General features: G+C 53.8%; 1 protein-coding gene across 10 annotated transcripts; it reads right to left on the bottom strand.

The window, feature by feature from the left end:
* Nucleotides 1-79: 79 nt before the first annotated feature.
* Nucleotides 80-18,084, bottom strand: PCBP3 (poly(rC) binding protein 3; the record flags this gene model as incomplete). Of its 10 annotated transcripts, none has more annotated exons than XM_084289583.1 (13): nucleotides 80-116; nucleotides 1,538-1,707; nucleotides 4,180-4,232; nucleotides 6,822-6,881; nucleotides 7,559-7,637; nucleotides 10,261-10,302; nucleotides 12,617-12,760; nucleotides 15,348-15,497; nucleotides 15,806-15,937; nucleotides 16,272-16,388; nucleotides 17,099-17,131; nucleotides 17,884-17,907; nucleotides 18,013-18,084. In XM_084289583.1, the coding sequence occupies 13 exons, from the start codon at nucleotides 18,079-18,081 to the stop codon at nucleotides 80-82; spliced, it is 1,110 nt and encodes a 369-aa protein (XP_084145709.1). The 10 variants fall into 10 exon arrangements, with proteins under 10 accessions (XP_084145709.1, XP_084145713.1, XP_084145711.1 ...); XM_084289587.1 differs by having other exon boundaries at nucleotides 12,686-12,760; nucleotides 15,369-15,497; XM_084289585.1 differs by having other exon boundaries at nucleotides 15,369-15,497; nucleotides 18,013-18,081.
* Between the last annotated feature and the right edge of the window lie 3,341 nt (nucleotides 18,085-21,425).

The raw sequence follows: 21,425 nt of genomic DNA, 5'->3' as shown, positions 1-21,425 counted from the left end.
TACAGGTTGTACAGGCTGGGTGGAGTGCCCTTGGCTGGAGAGGGTCGGGTGGTGCGGAGTGGAGGATGGTGGGTGGAAATTAGAGTGCGCCCATTCCAGTGACCTCAGACGTCAGCCTAGAATAGACAGGGGCAGAGAGAGGGGGGGGAAGACAAAAACAAGCGCTTAATAAACGGAGAAGAAAAGAAAACGTAGATCCTCCAGGGCAGCGCTGCTCCTCCTGCCTACGTCCCACGGGATGCACCCGTGGGTTTGGCATTGTGCAGATGGATCCCCCCTCTCCCCGTGTCCTGAACCTATCCTGATCTATCCTGAACTGGGGGAATGTGCTTGTTTTCTTTCCCCAGATCTCAATGTCTCACCAGGTTCCTCCAGCACCTGCGTCTGGCCCACTAGGGGTGCTCAGGAGGTTTGGGTAGGGCACAGCTTATGGCAGAGGGTCACCAGCCCGATGCCTGGTGGCCTGAGCACGTGGGGCTTGGGGGTCCCCGTAGAGGGTGCAGGGGGCTAAAGTGTGGACCTGAAGACCCTCAATGATGCCAGCTAGTGCCTGCTCCTGGCAGAGATGCCACACACAAGGGGTGATGTCCCAGCACACAGCCTCACCCCTACCAGCATCCCTCCTGCGGGGGGCAAGCAGCATTCCCAGTGTCCTTGCCACCAGCCCCGTTGCCCTGTCACCTGCAAGCTGCCCCAGCTCCCCCGTCCTGCTCTGCCTTTCCAAAGCAAGGGAGAGGCTGAGCCGTGCCCCATCCACCCCGCTGCCAGGCTGCCCTCCATCTCTGCCCGTGGCTCGGCCAGCCCTTCCTGGTAACAGAGCCGCTCAGTTTTCTTTTCTCTCCTTCCTCGGGAGGTGGTGGGGAGGTGCCGCGGGGCCAGGCAGTGGGGAGGGCAGGGTGGCAGAGACGGCTGCAGGTTGGGGCAGAAGGGGGTCGGGTGCAAGGCAGGGGGGTTAGGGGGGGAGAGACCGCGCACACCTTGCCGCTGCTCCCTCACCCCTTCCTTCTTGCCAGCGCTGGCACGGATGGATGGACGGACGGACGGATGGATGGACGGACAGACGGACGGCCTTGCAGCGTGAAGCCAGTGAGACGACCCCCCACCCTCCCCTCCTTCCCCCCGGGCTGCCTGCCCGCTCGCCCAGCCGCCTGCACCCATGGCCCCATGGTGGTGCTGGCGCTGCGCGGCCCGGCTTGCAGCATCCCCGAGCCCGGCACGCGCCGCCGGGAGACGAAAAGGACGCGATCAGGCCGTTCCCATGTCTGCTGTTTATTGGACTGCTTGGTTGACTTCATTCGGTGGGAGGGAAGGATTTTTGGAGGCCTGGAAGCGCGTGGGAGAGGCTCTGAGGAGGCAGCGAGAGGGCCGGTTGCGCGGCGAGGTCCCAAATTACGCCTTCCTGCCACCAGACCAGATCCGTCTCCGTGCCCTGCCCCAGTGCAACCTCCTCGGCGGGGGGAAGACAGCGATTTTGCCCGGCTACAAGCAAAACCCTCCTGAAGTGAGGGCGGCGGGCGGCCCCGCCGCCGGGTCTCACCTGGCGTTGATGAGGTACTGAGCGAGGCTGATGTTGGCAGGGGTTCCCGTGATGGTGATTTGGCGCTCTGATGACCCTTCCGTGGCGTTGGCGATTTTGATCTGTGCTCCAGACATCTGCCGAATTTCATTGATTTTGGTCCCTTGGCGTCCGATTATGCAGCCTATTAGCTAGAAAGAAAGCGCGGGGAGGGGGGGGGGGACGGCGTAAAGCGCGGCTCAGGGACACGAGCACGACCGCGAGGCCGGAGCCTTCCTCGCCCTGCCCTGGAGTGACCGTGACCTCAGTGCTCACGAAACCAGGAGATCCCGCCTGAACACGGCCCAGGGCTCCCTGGGGTCAGCCTGGCCCCAGGTGCCCCCCAGCAGCTGCAGACACTCGCCGCTAACAGCTTCACATCGCTCGCCCCGTCCTGCCCTGCTGCCCCCCAGCGTCTCCCTCACTGCCCTGGGAGGAGGGTCCAGGCTGTGGCAGGAAAGGAGAATTTTACTGAAAAACGCCTTTTGCCCTCTTGAAAAAATTAGTTTTCCTTAGAGGCATGAATTTCCTCAGTGGTCCCTGAGGGTGTCTTGATCTTTGCTGTCACCCATTCGTACATCAGACTGCAGTTCCCCTATGCACCACTACAGCTGGGTGAGGCACAGGAAGGTGAGCACAGGTACAAGGTCTTTCTGCATGTCCTGCTTGGCCATTTGAGCGCCTTTCCAAGGTTACAACTGAGAATTTTGTACCCAGGATATTCATTCATCTCGTCAGCTGCTGGGCTTCTGCCGCTATCCATCGAGGTGCAGACCGCTCCCAACGTCCACTCCTCCTGCTGTCAGATCACAGCTGCCTTAGTGCTGTGTCCCACGTGGTGCTTAGATCATAACGTCAGATGGCAACGTGTTTCTGGGTAGACTTCTTCATTGCAACTCTCTCTGCTAGGCCACCAGAGCTCCCAACAAAGCAGAGGGTTAGGAAGAGCAGAGGAATGACGACGCTGTTGTGCACAACGCTGTGCCTCTGTAAGCCTTAAGGGAAGCTTCACTGACAGCCCCCGGTGAAGGTTTCTTGGTTCCACAAAGCCAGAGCCAGTCCCAGCCATGTCCATCTCATCACCTTATCCTTCACCTGCCTGGAGCGCAGGCTGAAGGACCTGAGTGTGCATCCGCTGCAGCACTGGGAAGGTATCAACTATCTCTGGGGCTGCAGCACGACGTGCAGCCCAACAGCCACCCATCCTGGTTCTCGCAGAGCAGAAATGGCTTGAAGAGGCTGGAGGTGCTTCAGCAAACAAAAATACATACATCTGGGAGCCTGCTTGGGGAAGAAGAGGAGCCAAACCTATTCGGAGGCTTCTGAGTGTCTCTGCACAGCATTCAAGTTTCTCCCGACAGTCACAGAAGTGACAAGCTGGATTTCACCACCGGGTTTCCTTGAACTCTCCTTTCTCTGCAGTGCAACCACGGTCTGCTCTGCACTGCTAAAACCTCCTTTAAGACACCCAAGCCTGTGCTCTCTTTCCAGGGAAGGTGACAGTGGCAATTTCAGAGCCTTCAAAACAACAGGAGGTATTTTCAGCAGGCAGAAAAAAAGACGCAAGCAGTGACATTTAATATAGCGCAGGTCTGATGTGAGCCAGGTTTTTGGCGAGTGAATGCTCCCAGTACTCATGTGTCCAGTGGCAGGTCATTCAACACGCTAAAAGGCAGGAGAGACCCCTTCCGAGGGGTCCCCCAACACTCCCAAAGATGCCCTCATTGCTGCCAGGTCCCCCAGGCTGGCCAGCCATGGCCATTGCAAGCTGAGAAGCACCTGCAGGACTCCCGGTGGTCTCCCAGGGGGGCTTCCTCACTGGGCCAACAAAAGCTGGGTAAACAGGAGGAAGAAGAGGAAACAGGCACCAGACACAATCCAGAACCCCCCGAGAAGGGTGGGCTGAGGGTGCCGGTAGTGGGGATGGAGCCTGGGAGCCGTTTCTCCACTCGCCCTGCTCCTGGTTCGGGCACAGGCTGGCTATCAACCCATGGAGACCACAAGGCCACTCCAGAAGCGAGACCTTGGGTCCGGGTGCTGTCTGCCAGGGCTCTGCATCCCACCTCCTCCCGTCTAAGCACCCCGAGCAGCCTCTCTCCTTGCTCCTCTCTGTGACCATGACATCTCCAGCCTCCTTCTGGCAAAAGTCTGAGTCCGATACCCACCTCACCCCAGTGCCTCCGCTTGCAGGACCCAACTGCTGACTGCCACCAGAACCCAAACGCCACACGCTGCCTTTCAAAAGGACAGATCCGAAACATCTCAGACCTGCCAGTGGTGTATCAGGCCGTTGTACTGGGGCTGGCTTGGGAGCTCCCTCCGCTGCTGATCGCTGTCAAGTGGGCATCTTTCGTGAGCACTAAGTTCACTTGGGAAGGAAAACGGAGCACTGAGGAGGATTCCCCCTAGGAAAGCCACCAAGAGGGTAGAGACCAGCAGGTGCTTCGTGACCCCAGACAACCAGACTGAGGAGCTGCACAAAAGGCATGAGTGAACCCGGTGAAGGGGTATCTCTAAATGTATTTAACGAGCTCATACATTTGTAGAGTACATATATATACGTGTATGTATATATATGTGCATACACATACACACACAGGCAGAGGAATCGCCACTGTACTTACATCATTGGGAATGGTGAGTTCATGAGTACTGGCCGGGGGACTGGCATCCAGACCTGGGCATATGCAAGGGAAAATGGTTACAGCTTGCAGCAGCAGTGCAGCAGCGGGTTGCTGGCACTTCCCCGCAGCAGTCGACATTGCAAAGGCTGCATCCTGCTCCGGGGCCGGGAGGGGAAGGGGATCACACACTCTGGTACAAGGAGGAGGGAGACGGTTGCTACCTGCCTCATCTGAAGTGGGCTGCCACCTTCCCCTGTGCCCCTCGACCCTCGGTCCCCATGTGAGACTGGCTCTGGGGAGGTCTGCGCAGCACAAGGCTGCAGCCTCCCCCAGAGGGCTGGCGGGGGTGGGAGAAGGAAGAAACCCTGGAGGCAGGGTTTCCACACACCCTCCAGCCCTCCCTGAGCACATCATTCTTAGGAAAGCAGCCCAGCAGCCGAAATGCTGAGCTTAAGCCAGATCTTGCTAAGACACGCACGCTGACTGGACTTGGGACCGACGGTCCCTCTTAGTGCAAGGCAAACAACATGCCAGTGGAGAGCCTGCTTCCCTACAAAACCACGTGGAAGCACACTGCCAGCAGCAAGGAGTGAATGCAGCAGGGTGTTTCTTCCCAGCTTCTCCCTCCTTCATGGTGGGAAAGGCTGCAGACCATCACGCACATGCAGCTCCATGTGAGAGCATGGCACAGCAGTCCTAGCCAGGTTTAAGCCTGCTTTTCCCACTGGTTTCCATATTAAATCACCTCATTGCTCAAGTAGGGACATCCTATTCCAAATCTCTAGGACAGAAGCTGTCTGGTAGCTAATAGGAATTTGCAGCCTCAGCAGAAAAACCTTATCTGTATAACATAAACTACCAAGGAAAACCTTATCTGTGTAACATAAACTTTTAAGAGCAATGTGCGCTAGAGTCCAAAAGACTGCAATGTGCGTTCGAGCAAAGAGAGGAGGAATAAAGGGGGTGCAGGGGAAAAAAAAAGCAGCAGGAGACTGGAACTGCTGTGCTGCTGTGGAATAACTCAGCTGCACTGAGCCCCTGCTCACAAAAGCCCCAAGGGGCTTGTGAACCCCTGGGAGCACCAAGCATCTACTGCAAGCCACTGCTGGGTTTTGCAGTCTGTGCTTCCCTCTGCACTACAGAAGAGGGGCTCTGATCAGTTCTGAGAGCAACAACAGCCTTGGGTTTGACACCCAGCGGGTGCGAACCGATGCCTGCCTGCGTACTGGACCTGCCCCAGAAGGTGTCTGCTGGCGGCCGCGCGTTCCCGAGCACTGCGCCTCGGCATGCAGGCAGCACGCCGCACCCCTCACGGGAGGTCTCTTGGACCCATTTCTTGTCAGGAACACAAGGAAAAGCAGGGAATGGGGACACAAGCCCAGCCCTACCTGCCGTGCTGGCGCCAAAGCCTGCACAAAATAGCTCCTGCCTGCATTTCGCGCAGCAGGCAGTGCTCAGTGCTGGCTGCAGAGCACAGGGCACAGGAAGGGGCACTTCACCAGTGCCTCATCCTCCCTCTGCAGTGCTCATGCACAGAGCGAGCAGAAAGGGCCAAGCCTTTCCACGTGCTCCTGCAGAAGCAGTTCCCAAGCCACAGCCTGGAAAAACTCCTTCCGCCTGCTCCCTGGAGCCCTTCACGGATGTTCAGAGTCCTCCACGCATGTGCTGTCACCTCCACACCTATTTCCCACCCCAGCCCCCCACTGCCTCTCCCAGCTGCATTTTGGGGCATCACATCAACCCCTGCGTCACCACAGCCGTAACATCCTTCTCCGTTACTGGGGGATTGCTCATTTTGGGATACTGGGATACTCCCCTCTGACATGCACATCTAACCCCTCTGGATGCAACATGGGGAATCACCGTGTTCGGCCAGGTCAGGATTAATGCCATGGGTGATTGCAAGGGGTAAAGTAGGGCACACAGAGAACAAGGCTGCGCAGAGACAACAAGAAATCTGTTTTTGCTACCACCTGGTGGGGTCTATTTCCATGGTCTATGCTTGCTTTCACGGTTGGGCGATGCCCCCAGATGCTTTCGAGGCAGGCAGGAAGCGCACCCCGGCATGTTCGGGAGGTCTGGCTCCCCTCGCTCACGAGCCTGCAGGTCTCTGGATCATCCCCCTGAGCAACAGCGGGGTATAAAAGCATGTTCAGCACATACGGATGAATGTGCAGCTGCCAGGGACATTTGAAATGGAAATTTTTCCAAGATTACGGCCACGCTTCGTCTCCTTGGGGTCCTGTTCCACTAAAAATGCAGCTCTCCTTGAACGGCTGAGAGACAGCTAAAATGTTATTTCCATTCCCACAAGCATTTTTTCTACTGTTTCTGGGTGAGGTTTATGCAAAATTAAATGGAAGAATAAGGGCGGGGACCCTGATGTCTTTCCATTATGGAGATGGCAGCCATAGACAAACATCAAAAACCAGGTAACGAACTAGAGGTGCTTTTCTTCGGGCGTGCTGCACGGAGGGAGATGGCAGGCACGGTGCTGCCTGGTCTCTACCTGCCCACCAGAAAGCATGCTCACTTCTCCACAAACAAGACGATTTATCCAGGAGCACAACGACAGCACAGTCCTACTTCAGAAGTACTTTTCAACAGCCGCCTACTGATTTCCCTGTAGCTTTGTGTTTTACCTGATGATTGGCCCATCAGATTTTGAGCTTCTTCGGAGGAATGTAAGGGCAGCTTTTCTCCTGAAGAGCAAAGAAGAAACAGATTTAATGCTTTTGCCTTCGAGGAGATAAGCAATGTCACTTCATCTAGGAAGCTCAAAATATGATGAACATTTACTGTCAGAAAAGGCATTTCCATTCGGCACCTTGACCACTGAGCAAACGAAGGCGCTTTCAGCATCGCCATCCCCTGTGCTCTATCTGCTTCCTAGCTGACCACGGGACACAGCGCAGGATTTGCAGGCCAGGCTGGTGAGCCACGCCAGCTCTGGCTGTCCTCCTGTCACTGCATCGCCTTCCCACTGCTCTCCCCAGTGCCGTCCTGCCCTGCTCCATCCCGTGGGCACGAGGGCAGCATCCCCCGCCAGCGCTGTGGGGATGTCCCAGGGGTCCAGACGGGCACACGGCGAGGGATGCTGCCTCCTCCGGGTGGGGAAGGGCGGTGCTGGCACTCATCCTGCTGCTCAGAAAGCCAGCAAGGCTGGAAGCAGAGCTGGCGTGCACAGTTACGCGCTGAGCGTGCCCGTGAGGACCGCAAGCCCTGCACTTCCACCTAGTCTCCCTGCTAACCTATCCCTGTGGACATTGCAGTTTTACTGGTCCTATTTGTTTCCATTAGATACAACGAGTTCAGAAAGAGAGAGAAACTCTACAGGTAAGAAGAGAAGGATATCTAGAAAGGGCATGTGGGTACGTACCAGGGAAAGCGGGGGTGGTCTGTCCAAGGGGAGTAAAGGGGGTTTGCTGCATAGCCAACTGGTGGAGCTTGGTCAACTGCTGAGGGGTAGGAGGGACATTAGAGCTAAGAAGGTTATTGTCATAGAGTACAACAAGTCACACCAGAAATCAAGAACAAAATTATAACGGAAAAAAAAAAAAAAGAAACCAGGAAGCCATGTTGAGACATGGCAAAAACAACACTAACAGAAGGACTTGGCCTGGGTAAAATGCAATAGAGCCCAAATCTTTTGCAGAAGTGCTTGGTCAGGGTCTGAAGTACAATACCAGCAGGAAGCCCATTCTTAGCTCATCAGACATTTTGGTTCCCTTGCCGCACGACGAGCTGCTAAAGCAGCGGCGGGGCTTTTGTGCAAAGCATTTCCAGCCTCCACCTTCCCGTGCTGGCTTTTGCCAGCTGCTGCTCACCGCTGCGTGGCTTTGGAGCAGAGGGGGCACCTTGGAGGCACTGCCTGTGTGCCAGCAGCACAGAGCCCCGCTGGCAGTGCCACACCGTGAACACCTCCCCAGCAGCCAGCGCTCTGGTGCTGCCCTACTGGTGGGGAACATCTGCAGGAGATGGACAAACCATCTGGCTCCATGCTGGCTGGGAGACGTGCACTGCGAGCACGAGCCCTTAGCAGCACGGGGAAATGCGGGCTTCAGCCATGGCCAGTAGGTATTTCAGATCCCTGCATCCCTTGTTGTGCTGGGTATCTTTTTGAGCCCCACCAGGAAGTGGCTGCATAGGGGATTTTGGCTGGAATACATTTTGTGCTCTGCTTCACTGCTCCAAAATTAAAACAAAATAAAACTAAGGGGGTGGAGGTGAACAGGTCAGTTTTAGCAGGGAGCAGTCTTCATCACCTCCCGCTTGCTGGTTTCACTTCCACACTCGCTGCTGTTTAATTAAAGAAATAACACATTCTCTGCAAAATTAAACCCAGGTGGAGCTCCTCATTGCAACGACTCCACCTGACAGGACACCACAGGGAACCTCCTGCGTCTTTGCCACCCTCCTGATACTGGGTGAGGAGGAGTGTGCTGGGGAGCTCTGGGAGAGCCCGTCATGTCTCCCCTTACTGGGACAGAGACACACAAATCCTTCCTATAATCGAAGCAGCACTTTTCTGAGAAATAGTGCTGATAGTGGTGCTTAGCAAGTGAGTACCCCGGGCAGTGCTGAAGCCCTTCAGGAGGCAAAACTCCCACTGACCCAGGTGGGTTTTGCCAGAGGGAGAAGATTGAGGCAGGAGCTCACATTTTAGCTTTGGCATTTGAAATGCTGTCACGGGTCTGCAAAAGGGGGCCACTAAACACAGAGACCTGTGAGAGCAAAGGCAATGCCCTGCAACCACAGTCAAGAGCAGTTTCTTTGCAGAGCAAGTATTTAAAATGACAGATCCTTGTGAGGGGGCTACAAGAGGAAGGATGGTGAGCACAGCCCTTGCACGCACGACTTTTTCCAAGTCTCAGCAAATCTGCCGGGAGCAGGGCAGAGAACAGTCAGCAAGGCACAGACACTGTTTTTCCAGTGCTGATTAAAGCCTAAATATTTTCAAAGCACTATGTTCACTATTAGGTTTTCTAATCCTGTCAGAGGGGTATAATAACAAGGAAAATGCTTGCTGTTTGCAAAGGAAAACTGGGACAAGGAATATAATGAGCTACCCTTGCAATATGCATCCATATTTATCTTCCGCGCTTGGAAGCTAAAGTGAAATGCACATGATTGAGAGGATTTCTGAGCAACAGTTACAGGCGGATATTCAAAGTATGCGTATTCTGGCATCATGTGGAAAGCCAACCTGCCCTCCATCAAAACCAGACAAGACCCATGCTCCTCCACTGGGAACAGGTGCAACCCTCGCTCCTGCGAACAAAACCCAGCCTGCAGAGCAAAAGCAGCACCAAGTCACTCCCCGACACCAAGGGGAGCACGCGTGCACAGAGCCTGCCTGCCTCACCTCCTGCTCAGCTGTGCCAGAAGCACTGCACCTACTCAAGACCCAACTCTGCCGCCAGCTGGAGGAACACCGAGCCGCATCAGACCCAGCCCAGCCGACCTGCACCTTCTACCTGTATGCGCGGAGGTGCCAGCAACCCTTCCCTACGTGTGCCCCAGCAAATGCAGGGCACCAGAGCAGGCCATAAGCAGGGGGTTTCAGCATGAACAAAGCCCAGCCCTGGCACTGAGTCACCCCAGAGAAGACTCCCCCAAAAAGCACATGTCCCTGCCCACTGTGCGCTGACAGAGCTCTCACTTTTTCCCCATCCCACCGAGACACCTCCGTAAGCCATTGGGTGATCAATGGTTTAAGGACAAGGAGGGAATGGAAGGGAAACTCTTAATGTTTCTGTTTTTTGCTTTTTTTTTTTTTTTTTCCTTTCTTTGCTAGTTTTGATCATTTTGAGGCACAAAATGCATAGAGTGCGTTTTGTCTCATAACAAAGGGATAGCACTGAACGTTGCAAACAATTTAGCATCAGGCCAAGTCCTCAGAATTGATAAAGTTTAGTGCTAACAGGTTAAAAGGCTCCTGAAGGTATTACAGATACTACACACTGCCAGTTACTTCGAGAATATGCTATTAATATTATTGTCTAATATTAATATTATGTGAATTAACAGTAGCATGCAGGTGACATAAAAGGGTGTAAGAAAAATGAGGGTAAAACTCACATCCGGGTGTGGAATAGCGTATTGTCCCTGAATTGTGTAGGCCTGCAAGAGAAAAACAAGACGTTAGTAGAGCTGGAAGGAGGTGGTGGCGAAGCCCTGCCTGCCCTGGGCTTTGCTCCTTGTCTGACGGGGGGCAAATGCTGCTTGCACGCAGAGCACACGCTGCTGTCAGCAGCCACCAGCAACGCAGGCTGGATCTGGGGCTGGAGGGGAGGAGGAAAGAGCGTTCCCCCTTCCCCTGGCCAGCCCTGAGGAAGAGGTCTGGCTCTTCCACAAGAAGCAAACAAATCTTCAAAGGTCCCAGGTCTGCGTCAAGGAGGAAGCCAAGGCTCTGGCAGGCTTCGCTGTGCAAAAGCTGCTCATCAGTCGGAGCTGTCTGTGCGAGGGGTGCACAATAGCTTCACCACTGCCCTTTGCACCTAAACGTGACTTTGGCATCCTAATAAGCAGGCCGGTGAATGGAGTCTCGCCCTATTTCAAGGTGCACTGCTCCCAGCGGGTTCTCCATCTCCCCACCTCCTCCAGCACTCTGCTGAAGGCAATGCGCAGATCCACGCGGGTGCTGGCTAGGCTGACTGCTCACTGGTTTTACCACTGCTTGTAGCAATCCCTCCTCTTTTGTAAGCAACCTGAAAGTAAGCACCACTGTGGGTAAGAGCCACGAGAGCACCCAATGTTTAGGACTTAACCAGCTAGCAAGGTGCATCCCACTAGTTGACCCATTATTCATACAATTCTGAAAGAAATGGTGTAAGAGATGGACAGCACTTTATAAAGGGAGAGTAAAGACAGCCAGGAAAAAGCCAAAAAGAAAAAAAAATCCCTGCACCTCATGAAAATTATCCGCATTGTTTTGCAAAAAATGAAGTGTTTAGTGCCAGGAACAGCCCCAAAAGCCCAGAGGAGGAGGGAGGCAGAGCCCTGTGCGCAGTGCCAGCATCCCCATAGGATGGCACCGGCACTCCCATGGTGATGGGCAGAGGGGCTCTGGGAAGCTCAGCGCTTCCTGGCAGTTCATTTAGGCCTTTAGGTTTTGATTAGAAAATTTGATTAGAAGCAGTGAATTAAAAGGCAGGGAGGTATCTTCAGCAGATGCATCTCAAGTGTCTCACTCTAGCCCCAACTGTGAGGAGCTGCCAGGGCTCAGAGGATGCGTGGGGCTCGCCCAGGGTGGGCAGGGAAGAGCTCTGCTTCCCGAGGCACTTGCTGCCTCTTGCAGCATCGCCTCTGTGTGAGACACCAAGCCCCAGCAGCAGGAGAGGCGCTGCCCCCTTACTCTCCCTTTTCAGAGGATACCACTCACAGGCAGCTGGACCCAAAGCTCTTTCCCTGGGTGGCTGCTCAGGCCACACGAGACTCGTCCCACTGACTATGAGATGCTAATTCAGCACGCTGCTTTGGGCTTGCCCTTCTGCTACTTATTGCAGATGGGGAGGACATGAAATAGCTTGCATGGCACTGCTCAGAGCACACCAGCTGTAGCTCATGCAGAGAAAAGTGCTGCAATGTCTGCACTGAGAGCACTTGGGCGTGGGGGAGAGGGAGCAAATTTGGGGGGTCCCAATCAGAAAGAGCTGGAGCCAGATGTGCCTGGAGATAGGGAGATCACTGAACAATGTGTTGATGCTGTCTCACACACACAGTTTGCACACTTCTCTTGCTGGGGAGTGCAGGCTGGAGGCACTGAGAACATCTTGAGTCCTCTCCTGGACTAAGGGTGGCCGCCAGGTGACACAGGTCAGATAATGGGCCAACCTGAGGGTGCTCTTCAGGATTTAAGCTCATTCCTGACTCATTTTAAGGAAGTTAAATGCTCGTTACCTTAACTGAGAAATGCATCAGCAACCAGGAAGACGTGCTGCATGTAGACTTACGGCACATATCGCACACATGTGCCGTGGGAGCTGATGGCTACTGAGCAAACTGAAACCTGCTGTCACCTCCAAGGGTTGCTAGAAATACCACATCTCCACCACAAGCCCTGATTTAGCCAGGTTTACCATGGCATGACATCTCCAAAGGCAACACAATACAGACTCTCCAGTGGACATTGATGAGCCCTGTCCTTGCAGTGTGGGTTCCCTGCTGGTGGCACCAGATCAGCCGTGTGGCAGCAATGGGGACGACCCTCCCTGGAGGCTGCCCTGGAGAGGCTGGGAGGAGCCCAGCCCACCTGGGAGTGATTTGCACCGTGCAAAGCCACTTTAATTTGACTGCAGAGGCCAGAAAACAGGACGCTCTGGCCCATCCCCATCCCCAGCATGCCTGCAGAAAGCTTTTGGTCCAGCTGCCGTGGTGTGACACGGATGGGATGACACCATGCAAGTCAGAAGGCAAGAAACCTGAGTGCACTAACGGGCAGCGGCTGGTGCTGCAGTAAAAGGCTGAGGTTGGCAGTGGAGGCTGCAAGCGGGTCGGCTCTTACCTGACCACCTGCAAAAATGACAGGGGTGGAGGCGGGCTTTGGGCGGTAGGGAATGGTGGCACCTTTTGGTGGGGACTAGGAAAAGGGACAAGGAGAGGGAGAGAGAACATTAGAACAGCTTTTCCTGAAACAGCGGCAAAAAGAGAGTTAGAAAGCACCCGACGGAGCACGGGCCTCCGCCCCGTGCCTCCGGGGCCACGGCCAGCAACACCCGCACCAGGCAAACAGCATTTCTGTACAGGAAGACATGGGGGAAATGGGCATTTAAATGGGAGGAGGAGGACACCCTGGGGAGTTCCCTGCTGATGCACAGCACTCTCAAACACTTCCTGGACCTCTGCTGCGTCCCCCGCCTTTGCTCTGCTCTCCACAGACCGAGCCTCCTGGTCTAGGCTGACGCCAGTCTGCGACATCCTCCTCAGATCCCCCACCACGACCCTCAAGACGCAGGGAGATGGGGAGAAACACGGCGTGTCACTGCAATGCCAGGCGCACGAGGGCTGGGCTTTCTGTCTCCGGATGCCACGAGCCTCCTCCATGCTTTGAGTATGAACAGGTGAGAACATCTCAAGTTGAAGGGACCCACGAAGGCCATCAAGTCCAACTCCACGCGTGTATCAGCAGCCTGACCAGCCCCACGAGACACCTGGAGCTGCTGCGTGCCACCGTGAGCATGGCTCGTGAGCACGCTGGGACCGAGCATCCCACCCAGATGATGCTGTCCGACCCCTCTTGTGTTCCTTGCTTCAGGGCTTGCTTTGGTTTCTCACTGCCCGGGCTGGCCGTGCAGCAGGCACTGCAGAGCGCTGTCATCGTGATCAAGACCTGTGCCCCATCGGTATGGGCAGCAGGTGAAGCCCACACGCTGACCTCGGCACGACACATGGAATCTCCTGACCACGGTTCTCTCGACGTTGGTTTACTCTTAAACACAGCTAACAGTCCACAGAGGAGACCTTGAGAGATTTCTGGGGATCATGAGAGATTTCAGATCCAAGCCTTCTGATTCTACCACACGTGAAATGGCTCAGTTGCTTCTAATAGGTAAGGAAAAGCAATGTAAATTACACTATCTTGCAGAAAATTTATCATTTTCCTCTACATTCTTCTGTACATCTATCTGTAGCCAAGCATCATATTTAAATCTTCACGCTCAGTCCTATTCTGCAGGAAAGCTGCATGATCAAAGCATAGTGTGTATAACCACAGACCTGCTTTTTCTTTTACTGAACTACAAATCTTGGAGGGGATGAGCAAGAATTTCTTGTGGTAAGATAACTTAAGACATAAACATTACAAGGAGCATATCTGCAAACTGTTAAAGCTGGGGGACTTGCCAGACTTTGGACTGCAAGAAAAAAAAATGCTTTTTTTCTCTTTCACATTGCTGAGCCAGGTAGAGGAGCTGCAACCCTTGTTTTTGGTTGGTGAAAACAGCAGCCACCCAAGACCATACAACACACACTGAGAGCATCACCTCGAGCCCACCTCTACCACAATAACCTGTAGCCACTGCATGGCTAAACCCATGCTCCCCTAACAGCACAGCATGTCCGTGAGAGCATCAGTACCAGGAGTGGTTGGTAACATGTTCATAGCCATTGCTGCTCTTCAGCTGAAGCTGCCTGTGTTTGGCGTTGCCTTGTCTCCGCCAGACCTTGGTGTCCTCGTGTGAAACTCCTGCAGCAGCAAACACGACCCAGCGCCAGGCCAAGAGGCCCTGGGCACAGCCTGGAGCCCAGGAGGCTCCCTCTGAGCACCAGGCAGCACTGCTGTGCTGGGCGGGTGCCGCAGCCCTGGCACAGGCTGCCCAGAGCCTGGGGGGGCTCCTCCTTGGGGAGCTTCAGGAGGCGCCGGGACCTGGGGCTGGGCACCCTGCTCGGGGTGGCCCTGCTGGAGCGGGGCTGGGGCAGGTGGGCTTGGGGGTCCCTCCTCATCCCAGCCAGTCTGTCATTCTTTGAAACAGGCTCCTCCTTGCCACGATGGGTCTGTGAGCTGCCCAGCAAAGCTGAGGGCCCGTGCCTGTCTGCTGCTGGGAGGCACCGGGAGTGGGGCTGTCACGGTGCTGTGGCTGCGGTGGGCTCCTCCTGGAGCTTCTCCAAGGCTGCAGGCATGGATGTAGGGCACGTGGCTGCAGTCAGCCCCACCAGTAAGCCATCTGAACAGCAGCATAGCTCCACAGCAGAAAGTATTTGGGAAGAATTTCTCCCAGTAAACTGCACCCTGACCACATGTCCATGCGCTCTGTGGTCCCTGCTCTCCACCAGCCTTCCTCACTACCTCCTCCCTGCTGCCTCGCTGGAGCTCAAGCTGGCAGGCGTGCCCACAGCTCCCTTCCCTCTGCACCCCCTCAGCTGCCCAGTGTGGGAGATGCGCTGGCCACCTCCTCCCAGCCTGCCTGGTATCCTCCAGCAGCCCTCTCTCCTGAAACCAGCTGGTGCTGTGGCACAAACCATCTCCTTCGAGCACCCAACTGGTTTCCAGCTTGGCACTCTAGAAATAACATGTGAACACGGTGGGGAAAACACACTGGGTGGGTTTCAGACGAAGGTACCAGGAGATGAGAGTGGTCTGCTAATGCGTGGTGAACAGTGACAAGGACACGCTCCACAGCTGGCAGCGCTGTTGTGGTGCTGGTCGGGTTTTATCCTATATACTTTACCCCCTTTGTTACAGACTGTACCTCCAGCATCACCACACAGATCTGTTTGACACACTGGATAATTGCGTCGGGTGTCCCCGAGATTGTCACTGCCCGCTCCGTGGAGTTGGGCAGCATGTCCCCCGCCACTTGAACCTGAGCACCTGTGGACTGGAGACAGAAAGAGAGAGAAGGAGCAATCCCGATGCTGAACCCCTCTCCCTGCAGCCAGCTCCAGCTCCGATGCCACGCGCCCCCAGAGAGCTGCAGCTGCCCTGTGCAAGCGGGGATGTGGCAAGTCCCAAGGGACAAAAGCCATGCTGCTGCTCCTGTGTTAGCTGGACCGTCCTGGGAAGTGCCTGGCACACGATGCCAGCATGAGGATCCCTTTTTCCAAGGCTGCTCCCATTCCCCCTTGGCTGCAGATGGGCGCCGAGGAGCTGCGGTTACATGCAGGAACTAAGGCAGGTCTGATTTACCTCCCTGATTTCCTTGATCTTGGAGCCTCCTTTGCCAATCAGCGAGCCGCACTGACTAGCTGGCACGACCAGTCGCAGCGTCACTGGAGGTTTACTGGTAGCAGTGCTGTTGCTCATTGAGTTGGTTATGTCCTTGGGAAGGAAGAGCACAACGCATCAGCCCTTGTTCCCCAACCAGATGCCTGCCATCCAGCCCAACCCAAACGCTCTGAGCCAGAGGGGTCACGTCCCCCAGACCCAGGCTGATCACAGTTCTTGCCCATTTAGAGCTGCCTGGACCAGCCGAAAGGCTTTGGGACCAGGCTGTGCACCAGCTGAGCAAGTCCAGCGGGGGTTGGAGGTACCCAGCTGCACTGCTGGCCCCAGCAGTGGGCACACCTGAGCTCTGCTTGCCCGGTGGGTCACCACGGCTGGACGCAGGACCTTGTTCTCTGCCCTCCCAGGGCAAGGGGCTCACATTTCTCACCTCCTCAAATTTGTAGGCGATCATGGCGAAAGCCTTGAAGATGGCATCGGTGGGGCCGGTGATGGTCACAATTCGCTCAGGGCAGTTTCCCTCCGAGATGTTGATTCTTGCCCCGCTCTGCAAAAAAGAAGGGCAGCCCTGGAGCAGCCACAGCCAGGAAACTGGTCGGGGGGATATGCTGGAGGCACAGCTCTTTCTTTGGGTTGTACCCTGCCTGCCCTGGGAAGGCTCAGCACGCAACTGTAGAAACTCAGAGAGCCCCAGGAGCCCATTTTCACTTGGTCCCTGGTCACCACCTGAAGACATCTCGTCTAAAGTCCTCCCCCTGCCCTGACACAGTGCTTCCAGCCCTGCCTCACCCTGACCCTCAGAAAGTGTTTCCAAGCACCCACCTTGGGTCTTTTACAGCAACACAAACCCATACCATCAAGGCAAGCCTGGCTCGTGGCATCACTGCTTGTAAAAAGAGGAGTGCTGCTTACAGACCTGGTGACTCTTTGGTAGCTAAAGGCACAAAGACCTTGGACAAACCGAATCTCACAAGAGACTATATTTCACTGTTTCATGGACAGCAAGCTCTAGGCTCTGGAAAATTCCCATTAAATGTGAAGGGAGTTTGGGTATGGAAGGATAAAGCTGGACAAAAGAGCTCAGGGGGCAGCTAGCTTGGATGTCCTTGCAGGAAGACTGAACGTGGAGTCACAGCCACATGTCTCTCACAGGGCAATGAGCCTTCGGGACAGCTCTGGCCATGGATTTGCATGCTGCTGGCCCTCCCCACTCCTCATCCCTCCAATACAAATTATTTTATGGTCCGTGCTGCTCACCTCCTCACGCATCTTCTTCACAGTCTCTCCTTTCTGAAACAAGAAGCAGAGACACAGGTCATCACGGCAATTCATGACTTTCACCTTCAAAACAACCTTTCCAAACATGCATCTCTCTAATACACAGCACCATGAATATTTGGGCAGCTCTGTGGTGCTGGGCCCTCCATCCCCATGTGATGGATGGGCTGAAGAGCTGATGCTCCAGGCACTTCTGCCCCTTCGTAGCCCTGCTCCCATGTCTGTACAGCACGAATCAGACAAAATAGCATAACTGCAACTTCCACTTTCCTTTCTGAATTTCCTTTTAGGAGGAAAACTGCAAGGAAAAGCTCAGGAACTGGCCAAAAAGCCATCCCACATAACCAGGACTTTACAAACCACCATGTCAAGCACCACGATGCAGAGCACCTCATGAAGCCTTCTGCACAGGATAAATTGTGCCTTGAAGCCTCAGAGGGAAAAATTTAAACTGCATCAAATTTCTTAGCCTTCCTTAATGAATCTATTTCATTTACATTTCCAAGCAACATGATGACAAGCAGCTATTCGTCACCAGAGTGAAGCAGCCAGGAGTTGTACTAGACAAGCTGCCTTTTTGGGGGAGCAGTCTTTAGCCTCTCTGTGGGTATCTCGCTGTTGCTGTCACACAAATGCATTTCACACTGACCCAACGTTTAAGGGACATTAGAGGATGAGGCGACTGGCATATACCCCGTCAGAGGCAGTGAATGCTGCAGGTAATTCAGGGAGTGTCTAAACACATGTTTAAAACATGTCCTTACCTTTCCAATGATGCTTCCAACTTCCTACGAAAGAAAAACAACAAACACAGCATAAATGACGCTGCAAGCTGTAAAGATAACCCGGGCAGGAGAGGAAGGCAGGATGCCACCCCTCCTGGGAGCTGTTACCTTGCCGTGCATCAGCAGCCGGATGGTGAGGGTGACGTTCAGGCCGCCTTCGGAGACCTTTGACTCCATTTCCTACCAGGGACAGGAGACGGCGTTAGCGGGAGGGGAGCCCCGGCGCAGGAGGAGGCAGCAGCACAGCCGTATCACCTGGGGGCAGAGGGGGAAGGATGGGTATGGCTCGGACAGGCCTGTCCTTTCTCACAGCTTCGCCACCACCTTCACACAAAAGCCATGGCAGGATCAAAGACCCAAGTGGCTGAAGTGGCATTGCCAGATGCCTAAAATGAAGCTGAGCCCAGCTGAGCCTGTGGATGCAGGAGCAGGGAGCTCCTGCAGCCCGGCCCATGATGGAGCAGCCTGGCCAAAGACCGACTGCAGAGTTGTGACTTTAAAAGACCCAGGACACAAACCCAGCAAAACAAAATTCACCATTCCAAGCATGAATGGACACTCAGAAAATCTGGACCAGTGGGTTTTGTAAAAGTCAGCTCTTCAGTTACTGGGAAACGCCCATCAGATCCCAAGAGTATGGAGAAGGAAGGACCAAGATGGTGCCCTGATCACCAAAATTCTCTTTTAACATCCAGGTCTGTGAGGTGGCACTGTGTCTGAGGAATATGTGTCATTTCCAGCCACACATGCCTTTCACTTATCTAACAAAACCTCTGCCAGTTTTCCAGGCACTGGCATGTTCCTTTCCCTTTACATTCTCTCCTTTTCCTCCTCTGCCCTCTAGAGGGAAAAATGCCACTGGAATTTTGGAGGCAGGGGACAATAAATCACAGCATGGCAACAAATCCTCCCTCTCCTTTCCTGACAGCTCCTCAGTGGCATCCCTGCACAAGGACCAGGCACATGAAATGTCTCCTCAGCCTACTGCATGGGGAGACTGGTCCTGTGTCAGAGGAAAGTGCCAGCATCCTCCTACGTGCAATGCTGTGAGATTCATAGCAATTCTCCTCCATGTTATTTAATCCCTTAGTACGTGTCAGATGGGAGATTTTTCATCCCTGTCACAAGCATCTGGCATATTCCTTTGCTCATACGAGGACTTATTTGGCCAAAAAAGTGTCCCTTACGTGTCCCTTTGTCTTCACCAAACGCCCTGCAGCGTAGCCACTTACTGCTGCTGCGTCTGCCGCCCCTTGCTCCCCATCCTTTGCTCACATGAGGGACCCCGAAGCTGGCTGTTATGTAAATGTTTCCAATTGATTGAAAAAGTGGGTCATGTGTTAGCCAAATGCTCCTGGCTTTAAGATTTATCAGCATTATTAAATTAAACACGCTTCATGCTCCAGCGAGCAGGAAAGCTACATTGGCCTTTTCTTAATCATACTAGTGAAAGGTAAGTCTTTTATATGTGAGTTCATAAACGCAGTAGAAATGATGGGAACAATAAAGCAGAGGCATTTATTGTGTACGTGTGTCCCCCCTTCTTGCCCCCACAACGTTATTCATTCTTCATGGACAAAGTGCTGAGAAAAAAATCTCCCCCTAACGCCATTTTGAGCATTTCAGAGTATTCTCAGCCCAAAGAGACTCATCTCCTAGGACCCTTCCTCTTCACAGGGCCAACAAGCTCTGCCTAGTTCATGGCAGAATTTCTTCAAAATTGTTTCTTTGTCCTTCCACCCAAAAGCCCTGAGGACACCACTACATGCAGTCTGATGGATGAAGCAGACAAAGAGCCCAGCCCCAGCCCTGCGCACAGTAGGTGCAGTCCTGCAGGGGTCAAGGACATGGCACCATGAGACCAAAGAGCAGAGTTTGGCCCCAAAATGGAAGACACACCCAACACTGATCTGTCCCTGAACATTTTTCTAAAGGATGACCCCATTGCAGAATGAAATAAGGGTTTTTAAATCCATCTGCGTTTTGGAAGAGGGCTTGGAGAAGACATCATCGACACTCAGAACAACCTCGTCCTTTGCCCCTCCTTTGGTTTTGAAAATAAATCTACTGAATTCCAGGCATTTTTATTAACCTATCAGGAATTCTCATTGGCTGAAAAACAGCTCATGCACCAGTGACCAAGCAAGAAAAGGATGAAAATGGAAGCCTAAAGCAGCAGGAAGCCTCCTGCCCACCCCCCTGATACAATCTCACTTTTCTCCGTGCTAGTTTTTTTGGAGGTCGGATCAATTGCCTAATTTAGTGCTCTTGCCTTCATGCTTGCTGATATACCTAGCAAATATAGAGATGTTCTTCAAGATCGAGCAAAATCTAATTATTATGAAAAGTCTGAACGTTGTGTATTAATGTAATTATTTAATTTAATTAATTAAGAACCACGACCTTTTTCATGGTTGCTTCACGTCCCAGCCCTCCTTGCAGGACAGACACAGCATGTGAAGCAGAATGGGGGGGTGGCTGAGCCCTGGGCTGGGCTTTATTTATTCTCCAGCCTGCTTCCAAGAGGGAGCTGGCCCCTGCTGCCGGCGCTGGGGCAGCTCCCCCTGGCAGCCCCCTGTTCCTGGGGTGCAGGAGCAGCAGCCGGCCTGTCGGAGGGGGTGGATTTGGCTCTCACAAACTGGGCCCACCATGGAGACCTGCCACTGGCACTGCTGCCCAGGGCCAAGGCTGGGGTGGGGGGCTCTCCTCCCAGCCTTTCAGGTCAAGGGGTCCTTGCTCTGGCTATGGCCTGTGCTCCCCAGCAGTAACCCTCTTTGTACCACTGCAAAGAGGGAGCAGGGAAAAGAAAACACCTGCAAACCCCCTGATGCAGTGTTTCTTTTTTTTCTTTTTTCTTTTTTTTTCCTAGGGATCTATGAAGAAGTAAAACTACCCTTGCCCTAAGCAGACACCTTTTTTTCAAGTCTGTTCTCAAACCCATCTTCCAAGCTAGATGAGAAAACTACAGAACAAACAGAAAATATGCTCGGGTAATCTGCACTGAAGTCACTTCTGTGCCTCTGGGACCAGGTCCTGCCAGAAGTCAGATTCATAAGGTAGAGTGTCTTTTCCAGATTCCATCATGGAATATTCTCATCAGTGTTACAGAGATCAAATTTCCCAGCTTTATCTAGGTATTTATTCTGAGGGACAGCAATGTTTTGCTCAAGCTGTCTGAAAACAAACAGAGAGGACAATTCGGTGCAAAAACATCCCACAGGCACAACCCAACCCCTCCATGAAAGGTCTGGATGGAAAGTTCACAGGCACTGCCAAGTAAAACTCAAAAAATCTCTATCATCCCCGTCACCCATTGCATGGCTTCCAGAAAACCACCCCTTCCTGACGGGTTTGTTCAGTCCTGGCTGCCACCCAAACTCCAAAGTCTTGGAGCCCTGTTGACCAAGAGCCTTTGCAGATGCATGCAGGTGAAACACAGGGTGGCCACGGCACTGGTCTGCACGTGGAGGAGATGCCACCTGCCCAGGGACCACACGGAGATCCTGCTCTGGAGCATCTTG

The sequence above is a fragment of the Netta rufina genome, assembly GCF_964035555.1.
Source record: "Netta rufina genome assembly, chromosome: 6".
NCBI lineage: Eukaryota > Metazoa > Chordata > Aves > Anseriformes > Anatidae > Netta > Netta rufina.
Note: the sequence above shows the minus strand (reverse complement) of the source record. Positions and strands in the feature narration are given on the sequence as shown.